The sequence below is a fragment of the Eucalyptus grandis genome, chromosome 11, assembly GCF_016545825.1.
Source record: "Eucalyptus grandis isolate ANBG69807.140 chromosome 11, ASM1654582v1, whole genome shotgun sequence".
NCBI lineage: Eukaryota > Viridiplantae > Streptophyta > Magnoliopsida > Myrtales > Myrtaceae > Eucalyptus > Eucalyptus grandis.
In genome coordinates, this window is record NC_052622.1 from 3,498,371 (window position 1) to 3,516,917 (window position 18,547).

Sequence of the window (18,547 nt, forward strand, 5' to 3'; positions counted from 1 at the left end):
CCACATTAGCTTGTGGATCCTTCCTGGCTACTTCACTTATGAAATCTTAGTTGTTAGATTTTGGTTTATTCAAAATCTTAATAAAGATTGAACAATATTTGAATATCCAAACTTTACGTTCCAAATTTAGCTCATTAAATTTGATGGGATTCACATGGTGATGGGCAGAGGATGCACCCCAGAAAAGAAAGCCCTTAATTTAAAGACCATACCATAATCATTAAGTGAAGTAATTATTGATTTCATACCCATTCATTTGTGGAAAGACAAAGATACCTAACTATCTTAGTTTCTGTAAAGAATATACCTCCGACTTTTTATCTATTTTGGGGCGCTTTTCTTCCCTCAACTTATGACTCTTCACGGATTGAAAGAGAGAAAAAAGACATGATTTGTTAGTGGAACCTCAAAAAATTTTGAGAAGTCGGCGCGTTTGTTTTTGCTTCACTAAAAGCAAAAGGCAACTTATTACTTTCCCGTCAAATGTTAAAATACTACTCGAATTAAAATATTATACCCAAAATTATGTGTCGATGTTTATTCGTGATGGAAATTTCAGATACTTAAAGAGTTAAAAGAAGTAAAAGAGCAAAAAGTGTTTTGAGTAGTCTTTGCTAAGTACTTATCTTTCGACCAAACCAAGGAAGCACGGGCTAGAAACTTTCCTTCGCGGTACAGGCTGTAACTTGTATGTAGCTGATGAAGACTTCATTGCCTATCGCGTTATGGAGTTGCTAGTGTGGTGAAAACATACGATTAAAACATGCCCATGTCATCATGGGTGATGTTGCAAGATTCCTCAATTACTGATGCATTTGCATCTATTGCAGCTCGTACATACCCGCTTATTTGAGATATCTTACAAGATTTTTCCTGAGGAGTATGCCCCGTCGATACATGAGTAGCAACAGGTCTTGAGCACTTCAGAAAGACCACTGATTTAACGTAAAACATAAAACTTCGTAACTGAAGTTGGAGTTTGTCGATGAATTACGTGGGAGAGAGGAGTAATTACACTTGTGCAATCCAACATCAAGCACGAGGATATCACCAGTGACATGGTCATTATTTCCATAGATGAATTTGATATTGGACTTCATGTGACTATTTTCACACTGTAGTTTAATTCTTAAGTCACCACAGACTTTCGGATTGCTTTTCAATTGCAAGACAGTGCTTATCTTGTGAACCTTGCCACAAGATGAAGCTGGGCATGATCTATCATAGCTGGCGTCACGAGTACATGCCCCTAGTAGCACGACAAGAAAGACCCATGAGACAAGGTAGCTGTGTGGAATTGAGGGGGAAATCATGTCCCTCTCAGCCTGTGGGCAATTGTAATTTGGGGCTCGGTATGTGGGGAAGGATCGACGCGGATCGGATGTGAGAGAGAGAAGTTGAATACAAAGACTTGGGGTCGTCTATTGAAAAGTCCTTGTCAACCAAACAAAACAAAATCAACCAAGTCAAGAACGTTAGAGGAGCGAGTAGGACCCAACATCATCATCATCTCTTGCCAGCAAGAAGAAAACATCCCAATTGACAACCCATATATCTAGCTATCATATGACATCATTTCATATTTTTGGAGAATTTTTCTTAGATAAGTGAAGTATTTCACATTTTCCAAGTAATTTATGATGTTAATGGGGAGTGCCAGACACCTAGAGTGTCAAAACTTGACACAGAAAGATATTTAAGTGCTAAAATTAAACCAAAATAGATCCTTTAAGTGCTAACGGAGAGAAAATCCGACTAAAAAATGCGATGTAACAATTTTCCGATGAGGCAAGTGGAAAACGATGTCGTTTTTCATGCTAACGTGGCTAGATACGTGCAAAAGTAATGTCGTTTTGCTGTTGACATGGATAAATAATTAATAAAATTAAATTCAAAAATAAATTTATTTAAAAAATTTTAAAATAAAAATAATCTAATTTAATTAATTTTTATATTAAAATTCAAATATGTGCCAAACGATGTCTTTTTGCGTTTCTTTGTTGAGTTAGCTTTTCGGCGAGTCACATAGGCGAGCAAAAATAATAAATTGTCACGTAATATTTTGGGTGGAGTTCTCCGAGGGTGGCACCTAAGTGTCCCACTTAAAAAAAAAGTAACATTTAAGTATCATTTTCCTAATTTTCGGCACTTAAGTGTCCCATTGTGCCAAGTTTTAATACTTGAACTATACTTCTTCCTGTTAATGGGTTTCTTTTTTCTAAGATGACAAGAAAGCCATATTAGGAATCAATGCAGACCTTGAATCAAATTGAATCCATGTCAATTATGAATATATGGATTCTAGTAATTAAGAATTGCACTTATTCAATTCAAAGGAAAAGGAAAATGTTAAGAAATAAAAAGAATTATCCAATCTATTCCCCCGTTATAGATAAAAATTTCTCAAGAGTCCTTAGAATAAAAGAGTTGACTTTGTTAGTTCCCTTGCTATCTTTGGGAAGAATCTTATAGCATGTTCAATAGTTTGGCATGATCAGAAGATTTCGAAGTCACCGAAAACAAAACGAGATAGGGTTCCCCAGGAAAGGGTTAGAGTCTAACTGATGTGACCCTTTGGCTAGTTCTTGACGTAAGCAGTGACAAATCAAGATTTAGGTTGAGGGGTAGTGAAACTTTTGACAAAATATGGAGTCAAATTTCATTTTACTCAAGAATTTTCAATAAATTTACAGTGTCATTAATAAATTTAAGAAAATACAAGTTCAATTCAAAATTTTATATATTTTGTTCTTGATTCTTTATAGAAATCTACGTGAGTATTGGGACAAGAGAGTGTTTTTTCTTGATGACTCTTTGTTACAATTATGTCAAATTTTCAAGTTTTTTTTTCAGCTAGAACATTTCCACTAAAATATTCAATTAATTAAGATTGGCTTCATCCTCATTTATTTTTTTTTTAAAAAAGCTTTACCTACACGACATATATTTGGCATGAAAGGCATGTATATAATGTTAAACTAGAATTACAATTTCTTACATGTGAAGAAATAGATAATACAATAGACTCGTCAATACATATAATTAAAATGAGAAATGTCATTAGTCTACATACCTACAATTTAAAGATTTTCCTATTGAGTATAACATATCGCAATTTCCATTAAGCAACTTGCCACTAATTTTAGTAGAGTTTTTTTTTTTTTTTTTAAGAAAAAAATTGACCATGAAATTAAAGATGAGGTGAATTTCTATATAGTAATTTGTAGATTATTTTCAAGGGAAGGTGATTTACTTATAATTGATTATTTCATATGTGTCTATAATTTCATGTAAGAAAATTTGGGGAGAGGAAATTTGCAGTTGATATAGGTATTTAAGCCAGTTGAGGAATTTTCAGTAAAGTACTCTGAAATTCTACAACCTCATTAATTAAAATTGCCTTAACCGAGTTATTATTTTTAAGGGGAAATTGTCTTTTTTTCTTTTTTAATTTTACTTACCAGTAGTTTCATGTTAATTTTTTAAAACGGAATATGAGTTTTTCCAATATGAACTTCATAGAATTGATGCATCTAAGATCTTCTTCTTCTTCTTCTTCTTCTTCTTCTTCTTCTTCTTCTTTTTGAAGCCGAAGATCCGGCCTAGCTCACCTCACGGGAGCACAGTATCAACTATACCTCGGGAGAGACTAGCCCAGCAACCCACTAGTCACGGAATTGCTCTGGGAGTTGTGGCGGACTCTGGGAGTGGAACCCCTGACCGACCTTCTTCTTTTTTATCTTCATAAAACTTTTTTTTCGTGCAAACAGATTAGGGGTGTGCAAAAGAACCGGGATTCGCCTGGACCGCCCGGAACCAGTGGTTCTTAAGGGAACCGGTTCGGTTCCCAGTTCCATGGGCGGATCTGCCCGCACGCCCATCCGGATTGGACCGGTTATGGACCATTCTCTTTTAATTCCCTCAAACAGCATATTGTTAGGCCATCCTCCACACCTTTTTTCATTTGTGGGGACTGAAATAAGGTTTGCTTGTTTAACAGCGAAGAAAATTTGTTGGCTTGGGAATCTTCTGAATAAACTTTGCAAGCAGAATTTTGCCTTGCTATATAGAGGATGGTGGGGGTGGTAGCACTGTATGATAAACATTGTCTGTTTGGCTCCAGAAGTGGCCTTGCGTGGACATTATGCAAATGATGATGATGTAAATCTTCTAAATTATGTGGTGGAGCTAAGCCGGTGAACTTGCCCATGCCAATGGTGCAAGTCCGGCCCTTTAGCGAAGAGAGAATCAAGCGAAATGAATGTGTATGATCATTGAACTGTTTAGGAGATCTTTAATCATTTTGGCTACGGAGGGGATCGTTGATGGTTGGTAGGTTTTTTGTGCCGTTCTTAGTAGGGTGAGGAGCTTGTTCACGCTCGTTCTCGTTCTATAATGAAATTTGACAAATAGCAAAGAGCCAACATGGTGTATGGATAGATAATTATGAAAGGTTAACTAATATTCCAATTGTTTTTGTCTAGGACTACGATCGTGCGATAATTAGTTGAAATTAGATAAAATGGGCATCGACCCACCGGCATAGGGAAATGAGCGTCACAAGTAGTGATGGCGTAGGGTCGGATGGGATCTATTTCACTCCGGCTGAAGATTTATTTTAGTTCAGTTGCATGATTGATCTATTTCGCAAGTCGTGAGGTTGGACCGGTTCTATGGATCCACCAAGAACTGGACCGGACCGGCGGTCCGGTTCCAGGTGGATCCATGCAACTAGTGGGTGGTTCCTGGTTCAATTTTTCGGAACGGGTTCTTAGCGGGTGGTTCCCGGTTCTAGGTCGGGAACCGCCCACCCGGACCATGCACACCCCTAAAACAGATGATGTATACTTTTTTTGTAAAGCATGGGCATGGATATTTTCTCTGAAAATAAATTCATATGTCGAAATCGGCAGTTCTTGACATCAATAATTCATATGCTGTAGGTACCATGACAAGAAGCAAGATCGCAGGTTATTATTAGCTTTTAATGCGCAATACCCTAAATCACGTAATGAGGGAGGAAATGTCCCAACGTCTGTCCCCTTCCTCTACCGTTTTTGTCCTTACTCTGTTACTAATTTCTCAAGTTCCGAACCTCATCGTAGGTGGTCACCAGGCTGCAAACTTCAGGAGACCTTCATCGACTTTAATGGCTCAAAGTTTGAACCACTTGTACTCAAACTGTGTTTACTTTCTCTGAAGGTGTCCATGTTATTTAATCTTGTTCAGCAAGAAATTATGCGTCATTCCCCTTTTTACTTGATCTGGAGTTTCTACCGGTGAATCTCTTCCTGCGTCATGGCAATTTTGTTCTTTGGCCCATCAGTGCATTCGACTGGTGGTGACTCAAATCTAATAATAGCGAATAAGATGATATTAATCTTATGTATCAATCAGTACATCTTGTATAGACGGACACACTTTGCCATTTACAGGATGCTCCCAACTTAGCTTTTGGCATTGATTTCATTCCATTTTGTGTTCTCCAAACCAAGATTGTTAAGTCATTAAAAGTCTTTAATTTTTATTTTTTTACCCTGTTCTGGGAAGGTTCTTTGTGCTTTATCTGTTTCTACGTATCTGAAGCAATCGAAACAACTGTGCAAAAATGTACATTGTTTTTTGAATTGGTGAAATGACCCAAAATTCAAGAGCTGCATCTCGCTTTTGCTACTTTTCTACTTATGCTTGGCCCTGATGAGCGACTTTATTTTGCGGCTTCTGTTCAGAAGTACCCTCGCTAATTAGGCACGAGGTGACGGCTCTCCGTCCGCCGATTTCTGAGTAAAGCGGATATCACCTGTTCCTTATCAACATAGTTGTCTAGTAGAATTTTTGCTTAGTAGGAAAACTCATGCCCAGGGGACAACAACGAGGAACAAAATGCCTGTCTGAAAAAAAAATGCAAGACACCATCTCTATCTCAGCGATGAGTGAAGACACAAATTCTCATTATATTTAGGGTTAATACCCTAAAAAACCCCAAATTGGTACACCTGTGGCAAATTTACCCAAAACTATTTTTTTGACTACCAAAAACCCCAAACTGGTACATATGTGACAGATCTACCCTCCGTTAACTTCCGTTCGATTTTTCCGTTAATTTTGTTGACATGGTTGCTGACGTGGCAAGCCATGTGAAAATTCATAAGTTTAATACCATTAAAAACCCTAAACTTGTATATTTATGACAAATTTACCCCAAATTGGTATATTTATGAAAAATTTACCCCAAGTTGATATATTTACGACAAATTTACTCTAATTAATTTTTCCGATCATAAAAAACCTAAATTGGTACACGTGCGGCACATTTACCATCTTTCAATTTTCCCAAATTTGACCGAGTTGTGATGTACAATTAATTTTATTTTCCGGATTACTCTAACATTGCCTCCATATCATTAATACTTATTTTTTTCTTTTTATTGGAATCATTATTAGAAAATATTCAAAGACTACCAAATGTGCATTTCATTCTTGTGCCGAGAGGATGCTCATTAACTAAAAGATGGATAGATCATTTGTGCACATATACAAAAGAAGTGCACATATTGTGATTGCTTCACTCGTTTTTGGTTTGTGACAAACTTGGCTTTATGTTTATATGTCTCAGCCCCACATGGTTTACTACTTGTCTGCAATCTGTTTGTACGCTTACATATCACTCTTACTTTGCTGGTCCTTATTAGCGTTACGTAATCTTTCTTACCTTGAATCGTAAGTGTCAAAATTTTAACATGGAACTTGCATGTGAATGGTATGAGTGACTCGTACATCACATGCTCGTTGAAATGCCGGAACCAAAATCACTTATGTTTGTCGCTAATTTCAAGTGTGCTTTGAGTGTGATTCTTTTGTATATGTGCGCAAGCGATCTGTCCATCTTTTAGTTAATGGGCATCTTCCCGGCACAAGAATAAAGTGCACATTTGGTAGCCTTTGAATAGTTTTCTAATAATGATTCCAATAAAAAAATCAAGTATTAATGATATGAAGGCAATGTTAGAGTAATCCGGAAAATAAAATTGATTGGACATCACAACTTAGTCAAATTTGGGAAAATTGAAAGATGGTAAATATGCCGCACGTGTACCAATTTAGGTTTTTTATGATCGAAAAAATTAATTTAGAGTAAATTTGTCGTAAATATATCAGCTTGCAGGAAAAAATTGTCATAAATATACCAGTTTGGGATTTTTAATGGTATTAAACTTATGAATTTCCACATGGCTTGCCACGTTAGCAACCACGTTAGCAAAATTAACGGAAAAATCGAGCGGAAGCTAACGGAGGGTAGATCTGTCACATATGTATCAGTTTGGGGGTTTTTGGTGGTAAAAAAAATAGTTTTTGGTAAATTTGTCACAGGTGTACCAGTTTGAGGTTTTTTAAGGTATTAACCCTTATATTTAGGGATTGAGCTTGTACATATTATTTAGCCTGTTATATCGTTTTAGGTTTTTGCATGATGTGCATGTTTGGGACCTTTTGAGAGGAAGATTGAATTACTATAGATTATCACTTTCTCTCTTGTCCTTAAGATCAAAGTTAGATGTGAAAATTTGAGTTTGTCTATGTTGATTGTTGAGGTGGTTAAACTAATTTATGATGTTTAGACTTCTGTGGTGACAATCTAATTATGTAGTTTTCAAAACTAAAATAGTCAAGTATTAACTAATATAGCTTCATGGGAACTGTGTGTGGACTCGCCAAGATCATAGTATCCATAATATTAATGAATTATAATTAAGGATGAAACCAAGTAACCATAGCAATACACCCTAGTGACATTGGGCACGCTCTGGAAACCTACATGCTCCCGGAAAATCCCATAGGCAAAAAGCGTGACTGTTTTAGATTCCACAAATCATATTGCCGAAAGTCTGCAATATCCATTTGAGGCCTTCCGCTTGGTTTTTTGACAGTAGTACGACCATATCTATATACATTTCAGAACATGACATTTACAATTCTTGGGCTTACAAGGAGCATAATTGATCCTAGTTCAAGTAACACAGGTGCAAGGGAGAAAATTCTAAAACAGAGATTCAATGCGCAGACAATGAATGGGACAAATTAAGAAGCATCTCACCAGTAGTCATTGGATGAGCATGTTCTGTCCGTAAAATGGTGGAACTGGGTTCGTATGCCTTACATCTATAGAACTTCCGGTTGCCATGGAGATACACTTGATTGCACAAAGACAATCTCTGCAAATGCTAAGGTTCTTAAACACCCAGACAGGTTTCAGACTGGAGGTGCTTAAAAGGCCAAAAACAATAGCAATTTTTTCACTGTGCTGGAGCAAATATTGTTCCTTCTGTCCCTCCTCCACATCATGAAGAACAAATTCAGTATTGAGAACATAACCACGTTTCTTTATACGACTACCCAAATGGTCCCGTTCGTCATAGATGTCCTGAGCCTCCGGGTGTGATGTATAAAACTTGTGAACTATACTTTTCACTTCAATCCAGCTTCAACCAATTTCTTTTATAAGATTTTTCAGTTTTATCCTCTTCCTGATTGGCGCTGCATCTTCCCATAGACCAGCTGATGCATACAGATTTGATAGCAAAACATAAGCAGCAAGGTCATCTGGCTCCTGCTTAAAAATCATTGCAGCTTCTTGTTTTGCAAGTTCAACGTTGCCGTGAACTCGGCAAGCTCCAAAAAATGTATGCCAGACCAATGTAACAGCCCTGAAAGGCATAGCATCTATAAACTTAAGGGCTTCAACCAGGAAGCCCGATCTTCCCAATAAGTCCATCATGCATGCACAGTACTCGATTCTGGGCACGATTCCATAATCTGTCTACATTGATCTAAAGTGTTTCTATCCATCAAATCCACATGCCTACAAGAGGATAAAACAACAACATAAGTGATCTCATTTGGCCTCACACTGGCCTCAAGCATTCTATGGAATGTGACTGGAGCTCTCGTCGCAAATTTATGTTTTGCAAAACCATTGATCATTGAAGTCCAATTTATAATATTTTTGTCTCTGGTCTCATGAAAAACTCAAAAAGCAGCTCCTATGTTTCCACATAGAGATCAAACCATTAAAAATGCACTGACTTGAGTCGAGCCCTGATTTTACCACCCTCACATTAATTTGCTCCCCCTTACCAATAGTGCTGATACAGGCAACTCCACTTAAAAGGCTGGCAAATGTAAAATCACTTGTCCAAGGCATCATTTTACGATCTTGCATCCGATGAAACACCTTTGTCGAATCATGAAGTGATCCACTTGCTAGTTGTACATACATTGGGCTCTCAAGTCAAGTCCACTTAATTGAACCCACTTCACAAATTCAAACCCCGCCCAAACAAGTTAGATCCAAACCTAATTAACTAAACCAGGCCCAATTCACCAAGCTACAGCTAAAGCCCGACACTCACCACCCTTGTAGTAAAGACGAAGCCCAAATCACCAAAATTACCACTTCAAGCCCAAGGCTCACGAAGTCTAAACGAGCCCCAAAGCCCACTACTCTCCCGCCATCAATTTTCCAACCCCGCGACTGCTCCTCAACATCGTCTCCTTCGAGCATGCCCGAAACGCCTGCGACCTCCCCTCATCTTTTACGCTCGGTTCCCTGCTCCCGGCACTCCCCACCTCCAATCTCTTTCGCGATGGAATTTTCACGTCTATAGATTAATACCTAAAGCTTCACTGAACCGGAAACACTCAAACCTTCCACCGGCAATAGTCTAACACCGCCGTCGCTAATTCTCCGCCCATCAGCTATAACCATTGCCATGTTACCGGCCACCACCAGCCACTTACTTTCACAGCCAATAATGACTGGAGAAGAACAGAAAGAGGATGGATTTAGCTGAGACATTTTATCGAACACTCGGCGGGGGTCGATTGAGAGTCACCACGACAAGCATTTGAGACAGGGGCCGGAGCCAATTCCATCCATAATCAACAAACAACGCCCAGTATAAACAATATAAGCCATGAGAAACTCGGCGTGCGCCAAAATCAGAGCCGGCGAGCCTGGGTCCGTAGATTCATTAAAAACAAAAAAACACACATAATAGAGGCGTGGGAGCGTACGACCGTGTGATCCCTACCCGGCTCGACAACGACGGCCAGAAGGCGAGCCCGAAGCTAAGCTCTGCGTCTCGCTTTCTCTCAGTCCCTTCCTCTGCTCACTCTGGGTTCTCGCTCTCTCCCCCGGCCCCCCCGGGTTCTTCCTCTCGGCCGCCTCTCTGTCCATTCCCTCTCCCTCTTTCGAATGCTTACCCTCCTCTCTTTCACAAGAAATCTCGCCGGTGAGTCCCCCTGCCACCACCTATCCCCTCGGGACCAAGTTAGGTCCATTTCCAGCTAAGCTGGCCTCTGCACTCGTGCCTAGCACGCCCCCTCTACCAGCCGTAGCTCTGTCTGTCGCTTGTTTTCTCTGCCTCCTACCTGCGTGAGGGAGAGAAGAAGAGAGAGACATAAACGTTGGAGGCCTGGGTTGAGAAGGAAGAAAAGAAAGGGCCGGGTGGAGAGGCCAGATTAGCATAATATATATACAAATATATTAAAAATAATTCACATGAGCATTAGCCGGCTAAAATTGAACTAATGGATTAAATTTTCACAAATGTAAAAATGTTTAGAACTTAATTGATAAAAATATTCATTATTGAATTAACATAATTGCAATCGATTTATGATTTTTTTGGTAGTTTTTCCTTTCTTAAGTTTGTACCACTAAAGAAAATATGACGTAAATAGGTTTTTCAGTTCGAGCAAATTTGCTTATTCGAGTGCGTATTTAGTTTAAATGATTTTATAATTTGAGTAGCTTTTTTTTTGAAAGGGTTTCCTGTTTGTGATATCATTTATGGAAAGGAAAATGTCACAAATAGTCCCTATACTTTTACTTAATGTGCAATCTCATCCATGAACTTTCAATTTGCTTATTTTGGTCCCCGAACTATCGCTAAATGTTCGATCTAGTCATTCCGTTACTATTTTCCTTTTCTTCTTCTTCTTCTTCTTCTCTTCCCTCTGTAGGCCATGGCGGAGCTGGCGAGGAAGTTGGCGTTCGGTGAGGGTCGCCCTCGCCGGCGTTGGCGAGGGCATTGGGCCTCCCTCACCCGCGTCGGGTGAGGACGGCCCCTCACCAGATCCGGCAAGGGCACCCTTGCCCGACATCGGCAAGGGCGGCCCTCACTCGATGCGGGCGAGGGAGCCCCTTGGCTCCGACGCAAGCGAGGACAAGCCCTCGTCGACGTAGGGCGGCCCTCACCGAACGCCGGCTTCCCTCGTCGGCTCCGCCATGGTGGCGGAGGGAAGAGAGAAGAAGAAGAAAAAAAAAGAAAAGAAAAGACCAAAATACCCAATTCCGTTAACTTTAACTAACGGAAGGATGGAATTGGTCAATTTTTAAATTGTTAGGGACTAGATCGGACATTTATTGATAGTCTAGGGACCAAATTGAGCAAATCGAAAGTTCAGGGACAAGATTGCACATTAAATAAAAGTATAGGGACTATTTGTGACATTTTCCCTTTATGGAAGAGATAGAATTCTACTCAGTTAATGCACGCTAAAGCAAACAAGAAGAGTGTGAGGGTTATTTGTTTTTGTGAGTTTTCTGATGATTCTCTTCAAGAGATTATGACATAACATGGTTTGTTTTGGTAATCAAAAAATTAGTTTGAGGTAAATTTATCACAAGTGTATCAATTTTGGATTTTTCATGATATTAATCCTTAAATAAATATAAAAAATGAAATCCAAATAGAATAACATGACTTTGGCATGAAATAATGCTATTATACACTTAATGAATCTTTCATATCATAAACGCTATTCCATAAGGATTATTAATCTTTCAAACAGATTAATAATATACTTATCGTCATCTTGTTAAGGGGAAAAAGATTCTTCCTCCTTTGCCCGCAAAAAGAGTTTTGGGAGAGGACCGGTTCTTAGCTTTTGAAATTGGAAACTGGTTGACGCCAAGCTTGTCGCCATGAAGGGCATTGATTTTTTTGTTTTTGTTTTTTTTTTTTTTTTTTGGGGGCCGGGGGGGGAGGAACTTGGACCGGATACTGAGGGAGGCAAGGGTGTGGGAGATCTTGTGGTCAATGAAGCCAAACTTGCTGACGCCGGTGAAGAAGATGGTGCTGCCGGTGGAGGAGGATTTGAGGAGGAGCATCTACGTGAAGGGAAAAGTCCGAGGGAGTTTGAGGTTCTGGAAGAAGTTGAGGTGGCTCCGCTGGGATTGGAAGAGGTTGAGGAGGGTGGATTCGTTGATGGCAGTGGCTATGTTCTTTGCTTGATCCAAAGGTAAATCTGGGGTTGAAGGAGGGAGGTCTACGAAGGAGAGAGGAGGGAGAGGCCTCATTTTTCCTTCTTCTTCGAAAGTTGAGAGGAAATTTGAAGATCTTGCGTTTGATCCAGTTTAGGTGGTTGATTGATCCGGTTCCTACTTTGGAACTGGAATTGGAATGCCCGTCACTGATTCCACTTTAATGGAACTGGGAACTAGAGCAGCACCTTTGGAAATCGGCCAGGAAATCGGCCGGTTTGGTTTGATCTGGGCAATCTCAGTTCGGCGGCTCCCATTGTAACCCCTAGAAAATAAGCTTTTGAGATAGTCGACTTGGATTGGCTAATGGAAGAACATTGGAAAAAAAAAAAACTCATATGATGCGTTTGATTCACAAAAAGAAATAAAGTAATAATGAAATAGCCTTCCATGAGAATAGAAAATGTAGGAATAGAAAATGGAGGATAATAATAAAATAACTACCAGTAGTTTGGTTTGTAGAATGGAATATAATTTCAAGACCATCATATTTTTTTTTTTTTTACCATTATACCATATAAAATAAGTTAGGAATAATAAAATATTCTCATATTACTTTCGATGATAGATAATTGGAGCTTAATTTTTTTTATTGTCGTAGTTTTAAAAACCATAAATAAAAGGATCTGACAATTTATAAATTATTATTATATTTTAATGTAAAATAGTAAATAGTTAGTATAGTAGTAAGAAAGCTAGTGTAATCATTATCTTCCAATAATAATTAAGTAATGCTATAACTGTAGACAATATAAAAGATCTAATCATTACTATAATTCAATATTATATTATCAGTGGTCTAATTACACTATAGTTGTCATTTAATTATTGTAATTAGAGCACATATAGTTTTGGTATTACATGAATATCTATAATTAATTTGATTAAAAATTATTTTATCACAGTATATGTATTTTCTAGCAATTGCTATATATTCTAGTAATGCATCATCTAATTATTGTGATATCTAAGATTTATTAAATATTGCAGTTATTAAAATCTTTGTTTATATATGAGTCAACAATTATGATGTGGTATTTTTAAAAGATGTGCATTTGAATTTTTTTTTAGTCAATTTATTGCTATTCTAATTTTCACTCTCAAACTTTTACTTTGCTTCTTTGTAGGGTATGTGAGTCGAAATTTACATCTAAAACTAAGTTGTCTTCACCCCAACTCTCTTTGAGAAGATAAGGATTTGAACTCTCCATCTCTCAATTTCCATGTGAAAAGGATGGTTTGCATTTGAATTTTAAAAAATCGATTTCATTTAGAATTTAATATCTTTTTGATTGAACGGGAACCTTTTTATCCACGCTAGTTGGCATAGTTGGTAACATTTAATGTGAAATAGTACCCATCAAATTAAAAAGATAAACATAAAAATAACCTAACTTTGACAAATCTCAAGTACATGATTCCATTCCCAACTAGAAAATGGAGAATTGACACGGAGGTTCTCTCTTTTCCACTTGGCCCAATACTTGAATCGAACATCTAAAAACTCAAACAAAAAAAAAAAAAAATACGTGAGAAAGTTTTCCAATTCTACCATAATTGTCTTGGTCGATCATTGATTTAATTGCTAAGAAAACATCACCGTGGCGTTTCTAATCCCAAAGTCCGTCAATATATAGACTTTAACTATATATAAATACCTTTCTCAATGCCACGATAACCTCAAGAGGAACAGAAAAGGCAAGACACTAGCAAGCTATAACAATTAGTGGACAAAAATTTAGGTCTAGTCGAAAAGAATCTAAACTCTAAATGAAATTGGACTTTTAAAATTTCAAAATGTACACTTTCTAAAAACTTGGCATCATAATTGTTTTTTGTTTTTGTTTTTTTTTTTTTGTCTGGAGGAACCGCCGCCGTAAACCCCTGGTGACACTTAGCGGGAGGACTCACCACCCCGAGTCACACTTAATACACCTAAAGACTCCCCCGAGTTTTGAACCCTTCATCTCTTCGCTTCGTTGAGGATCGGTAGAGTCTTAGCTAGTAGAGCCACCGTGGCCGGTGGTTTGGCATCATAATTGTTGATCCCCATCTACTTGCGCGAAAAAAGATTGCCAAGTTTTGACAAATTTCAATCTCTCGCAGGTGGGGGTAATTATTAATTAACGAGTGGACGGCTTGCTCCGAGTCAAGCTTGGGCGGCAGTCTTGCATGAGAAAGTCTGACCCGCGCGACTTTAATTAGCCTGGTCCTACCAGATATAAGCTTTATGTTCTGCGCGGGCTTGGACATGTTCTTACTTGACTGGGTATCAAATAAAATTAGCCTGGTCCTACCATATAAAGTCTGACCCGCGCGACTTTCAACCGTCGACTTTTAATGGCTTGAAGCTTGAACCACTTGGATTCAGACCGTCTTTGCTTTCTCTGAAGGTGTTCATGTTATTTAATGCGGTTTAGCAAGAAATTCTGCGCTCATTCCCCTTTACTTGGTTTGGAGTTTCCACCCGCGAATCTCATCCTGTGTCATGGCGGTTTTGTTCTTTTGCCCATCAGTGCATTCAACTGGTAGTGAATCAAATCTGATAATAGCGAATAAGATGATATTATTCTTATGTATCAATCAATACATCTCCTAGTACAGACAAACACTGTTTGCCTATTTGGAAAAATGTAAGACCCCATTTCATGTCTCAGCATTGAGCGAACACAAAATTCTCATTATATTTAGGGATTGAGCTTGTGCATCACATTTAGGCTTTTGCATGATGTGCATGATGTGCATGATTGGGACTTGTTAAGTAGAGAGGAAGATTGAATAACTGAAGATGATCGTTTTCTATCTTGCCCTTAAGATCAAAATGAGATGTGAAAATTCAAGTTTGTCTATGTCGATTCAACTAATTAATGATGCTTAAAATTCTGTGCTGACAGTCTAATTATATAGTTTTCGAAACTAAAATAGTCAGGTATTAACTAATATAGCTTTTTGGGAACAGTGTGTATGGACTTGCCAAGATCATAGTATCCATAAAATAAATGAAATATAATTAAGGATGAAACCAAGTAACCATAGCAATGCACCCTAGTGACATCAGGAACACTCTGGAATAGAACAGAGCATCGATATCTAGTATCTGAAAAAACTGCATGCTCTAAAAATCACATAGGCAAAAAGCGCCACTGTTTTAGATTCCACAAATCATATTGCCGAAAGTTTGCAAGATCCATTTGAGGCCTTCCGCTTGGTATTTTGACAGCAGTATGACCATATCTAGGGCTTGCAAGGAGAATAATGGATCCTGGTTCAAATAACATAGGTGCAAGGGAGAAAGTTCTAAAATAGAGATTCGATGCAGACAATGAATGAGACAAATTAAGAAGCATCTCGCCAGTAGTCATTGCATGAGCATGTTCAGTCCGTGCAATGGTGGAATTGGTTTGCATCCCTTATGACTATAGAACTTCCAGTTGCCATGGAGATATACTTGATCGCAGAATGACAATCTCTGCAAATGCTAAGATTCTTAAACGAAATATCATAGTATCCATAAAATAAATGAAATATAATTAAGGATGAAACCGAGTAACCATAGCAATGCACCCTAGTGACATCAGGAACACTCTGGAACAGAACAGAGCATCAATATCTAGTATCTGAAAAACTGCATGCTCTAGGAAAATCCCATAGGCAAAAAGCGCCACTGTTTTAGATTCCATGAATCATATTGCCAAAAGCTTGCGAGATCCATTTGAAGCCTTCCACTTGGTATTTTGACAGTAGTATGACCATATCTAGGGCTTGCAAGGAGAATAATGGATCCTGGTTCAAATAACATAGGTGCAAGGGAGAAAGTTCTAAAACAGAGATTTGATGCAGACAATGAATGGGACAAATTAAGAAGCATCTCGCCAGTAGTCATTGCATGAGCATGTTCAGTCCGTGCAATGGTGGAATTGGTTTGCATCCCTTATGACTATAGAACTTCCAGTTGCCATGGAGATATACTTGATCGCAGAATGACAATATCTGCAAATGCTAAGATTCTTAAACGCCCAGATAGGTTTCAGACTGGAGGTGCTTATAAGGCCAAAAACAATGGCAATTTTTTCGCTGTGCTCATATATTGTTCCTTTAGTCTCTCCTTCACATCATAAAGAACAAATTCAGTGTCCAGAAGATCACCAGTTTCTTTATTCGACTAGCCAATTGGTCCTGTTCGTCAAAGATCTCCTGAGCCTTTGAGTGTGACATGTCACCTGTATAGAACTTTTAATTTTTCACTTCAATCCAGCTACAACCAGGTTCTTTTGAAAGACTTTTTAGTTTCATCCTCTTCCTAATTGCTACTGCATCTTCTTATAGAACCAGTTGATAAATACGCATTTGACAGCAAAACAAAAGCAGCAAGGTTGTCTGGCTCCTGCTAAAAAATCATTGCTGCAGCTTTTTTTGCAAGTATAACATTGTTGTGAACTCGGCAAGCTCCGAGAATTGTATGCCAGACAAGTGTATCGGCCCTGAAAGGCATTGAAATTATAAACTGAAGGGCTTCGACAAGGGAGCCTTATCTGTCCAATAAGTCCATGCATGCATAGTAGTCGATTCTGAGCACGAATCCATGTTCTGTTGGTCTAGAGTGTTTTCATCCACCAGATACCAAACCCACATAGCTACAAGAGGATAAGACAGCAACATAGGCGATCTCATTTGGCCTCACCCTGGCCTCAAGCATTTTATGGAATGTGACCAGAGCTCTCGTTGCAAAGCCATTTTTTGCAAAACCAGTGATCATTGAAGTCCAAGTTTTAACATTTTTCCCTCATCTCACGAGAAACTCAAAAAGCAGCTTCTGTGTTTCCACACCTGGAATACATTGAGATCAAACCATTGAGAATGCACTGATTTGAGTTGAGCCCTGATTTGCTTCCCCTCATCAATAGCGCCAATACAGGCAGCTCCACTTGAAAGGCTGGAAAATGTAAAAGCATTTGTCCAATTCCTCTCTCCTCAATCTCATGTAGAAGTTCAAAGGCTTCATCAGACTCCAAACTTTTGGCAAAGACATCTGCAAGGGTATCATAAGAAATCAAATTCCTTTCAAATAGTGCACCAAAAGCTCTCCAAGCATATGATTGTATCCCCCACAAGTATCAAATGCAAAGCACATTTTTAAAGCTACAGCGTATATTTGAATCCCCATGTCTATTATCACAAATACTTCCACATGCCTTGAGAGCACTAGCTAATGTGAAATGGTGCTCATTTTCTTCAGTTTGCACATGTCCTGTGATTATCGGTGTCCAAGACATCACGTTGCAATCTTGCATCCGATTAAACACCTTTCTCAAATCATGAATTGATCCACTAGCCACACATTTCACGTACATGTCCACCAAGCTGCATCCAACACAGACATCTGAAGCCAGTCCAGACCATATAATCAGGAATGCAATTGCGCCCCAAGGGATAGTAACTCCAACCCTGAATATGCCGACATAACAGCTGTAAGTGTAAATCTATCTGGCACAGCCCACTCCCCAACATATCCAAAAACAAATCAACAGCTTTATTTGGACAACCCAGCTGAGTACATCTGGTCATCATCAACGTCCACACAACCACATTCCTCTCGGGCATTTTCTCAAACAACTTACGACCTGAAACCAAATCAGCACTACCCTGCGAAAACAAGTCAATTGCTGCACACCCGACACACACATCAGAATCAAGATAGCCGCTTTTGATTATAAACTCGAAAATCTATCGCCAATTGATGCATTCTTCGGAACCGAACAAGCCCGAGGGTAAAAAAAACCGTCTTCAAGCATATGAACGAAAGTATCGACATTTCTTTTCCTTTTTTTTTTTTTTTTTGGGTCGAAGTATCGACTGCTTCAAACGCGATGTGGTTATTGGCATATCAAGAGATCATGGAAGTCCAAGAAACCAAACCCCTTTTATTACCCATGTCCCTCAAAGTCCTCTCCGCCTCAGCCCAGTCATTGCATTTTGAGTAGAGACTGATAAGCGAGTTGAGAACCACCGAGTCGGGCTCAGCTGAGACGGAGCGAGCGACCGATGGACGCGCCTCCCGAGCGCGAGCCCTCGGGAGCGAATGCAGGACTTGAGGAGGAGAGAGAGAAGGTGAGGAGGTCGGGATGGGACCCATCACGGGACATGAGGTCGAGATGGGAGAATGCTCCGCGGAGTTGGCAGACATCGAGGTCGGTGACCAGGCGGCGGTCGATGGGCGAG

General features: G+C 39.0%; 1 protein-coding gene and 1 pseudogene across 1 annotated transcript; both read right to left on the bottom strand.

The window, feature by feature from the left end:
• Positions 1 to 7,875: 7,875 nt before the first annotated feature.
• Positions 7,876 to 9,844, bottom strand: LOC108956084 (annotated as a pseudogene).
• A 7,283-nt stretch (positions 9,845 to 17,127) lies between these two features.
• LOC104424485 (pentatricopeptide repeat-containing protein At3g49170, chloroplastic-like) lies at positions 17,128 to 18,512 on the bottom strand. Its single transcript, XM_039304683.1, has 4 exons — positions 18,257 to 18,512; positions 17,793 to 17,991; positions 17,472 to 17,689; positions 17,128 to 17,357 (listed from the first exon to the last, which is right to left on the bottom strand). The coding sequence occupies exons 1-4, from the start codon at positions 18,510 to 18,512 to the stop codon at positions 17,128 to 17,130; spliced, it is 903 nt and encodes a 300-aa protein (XP_039160617.1).
• Between the last annotated feature and the right edge of the window lie 35 nt (positions 18,513 to 18,547).

Excerpts from the sequence above, each read along its gene's own strand:
- LOC104424485 (XM_039304683.1), bottom strand. The coding sequence starts at position 18,512 with ATGTCTGCCAACTCCGCGGAGCATTCTCCCATCTCGACCTCATGTCCC. Across the intron at positions 17,992-18,256 it reads GAGGACTTTGAGGGACATGG|CAATTGACTTGTTTTCGCAG; the intron begins GTAATAAAAGGG and ends TCGGGTGTGCAG. Across the intron at positions 17,690-17,792 it reads ATAGATTTACACTTACAGCT|CTTGGTGGACATGTACGTGA; the intron begins GTTATGTCGGCA and ends TGTTGGATGCAG.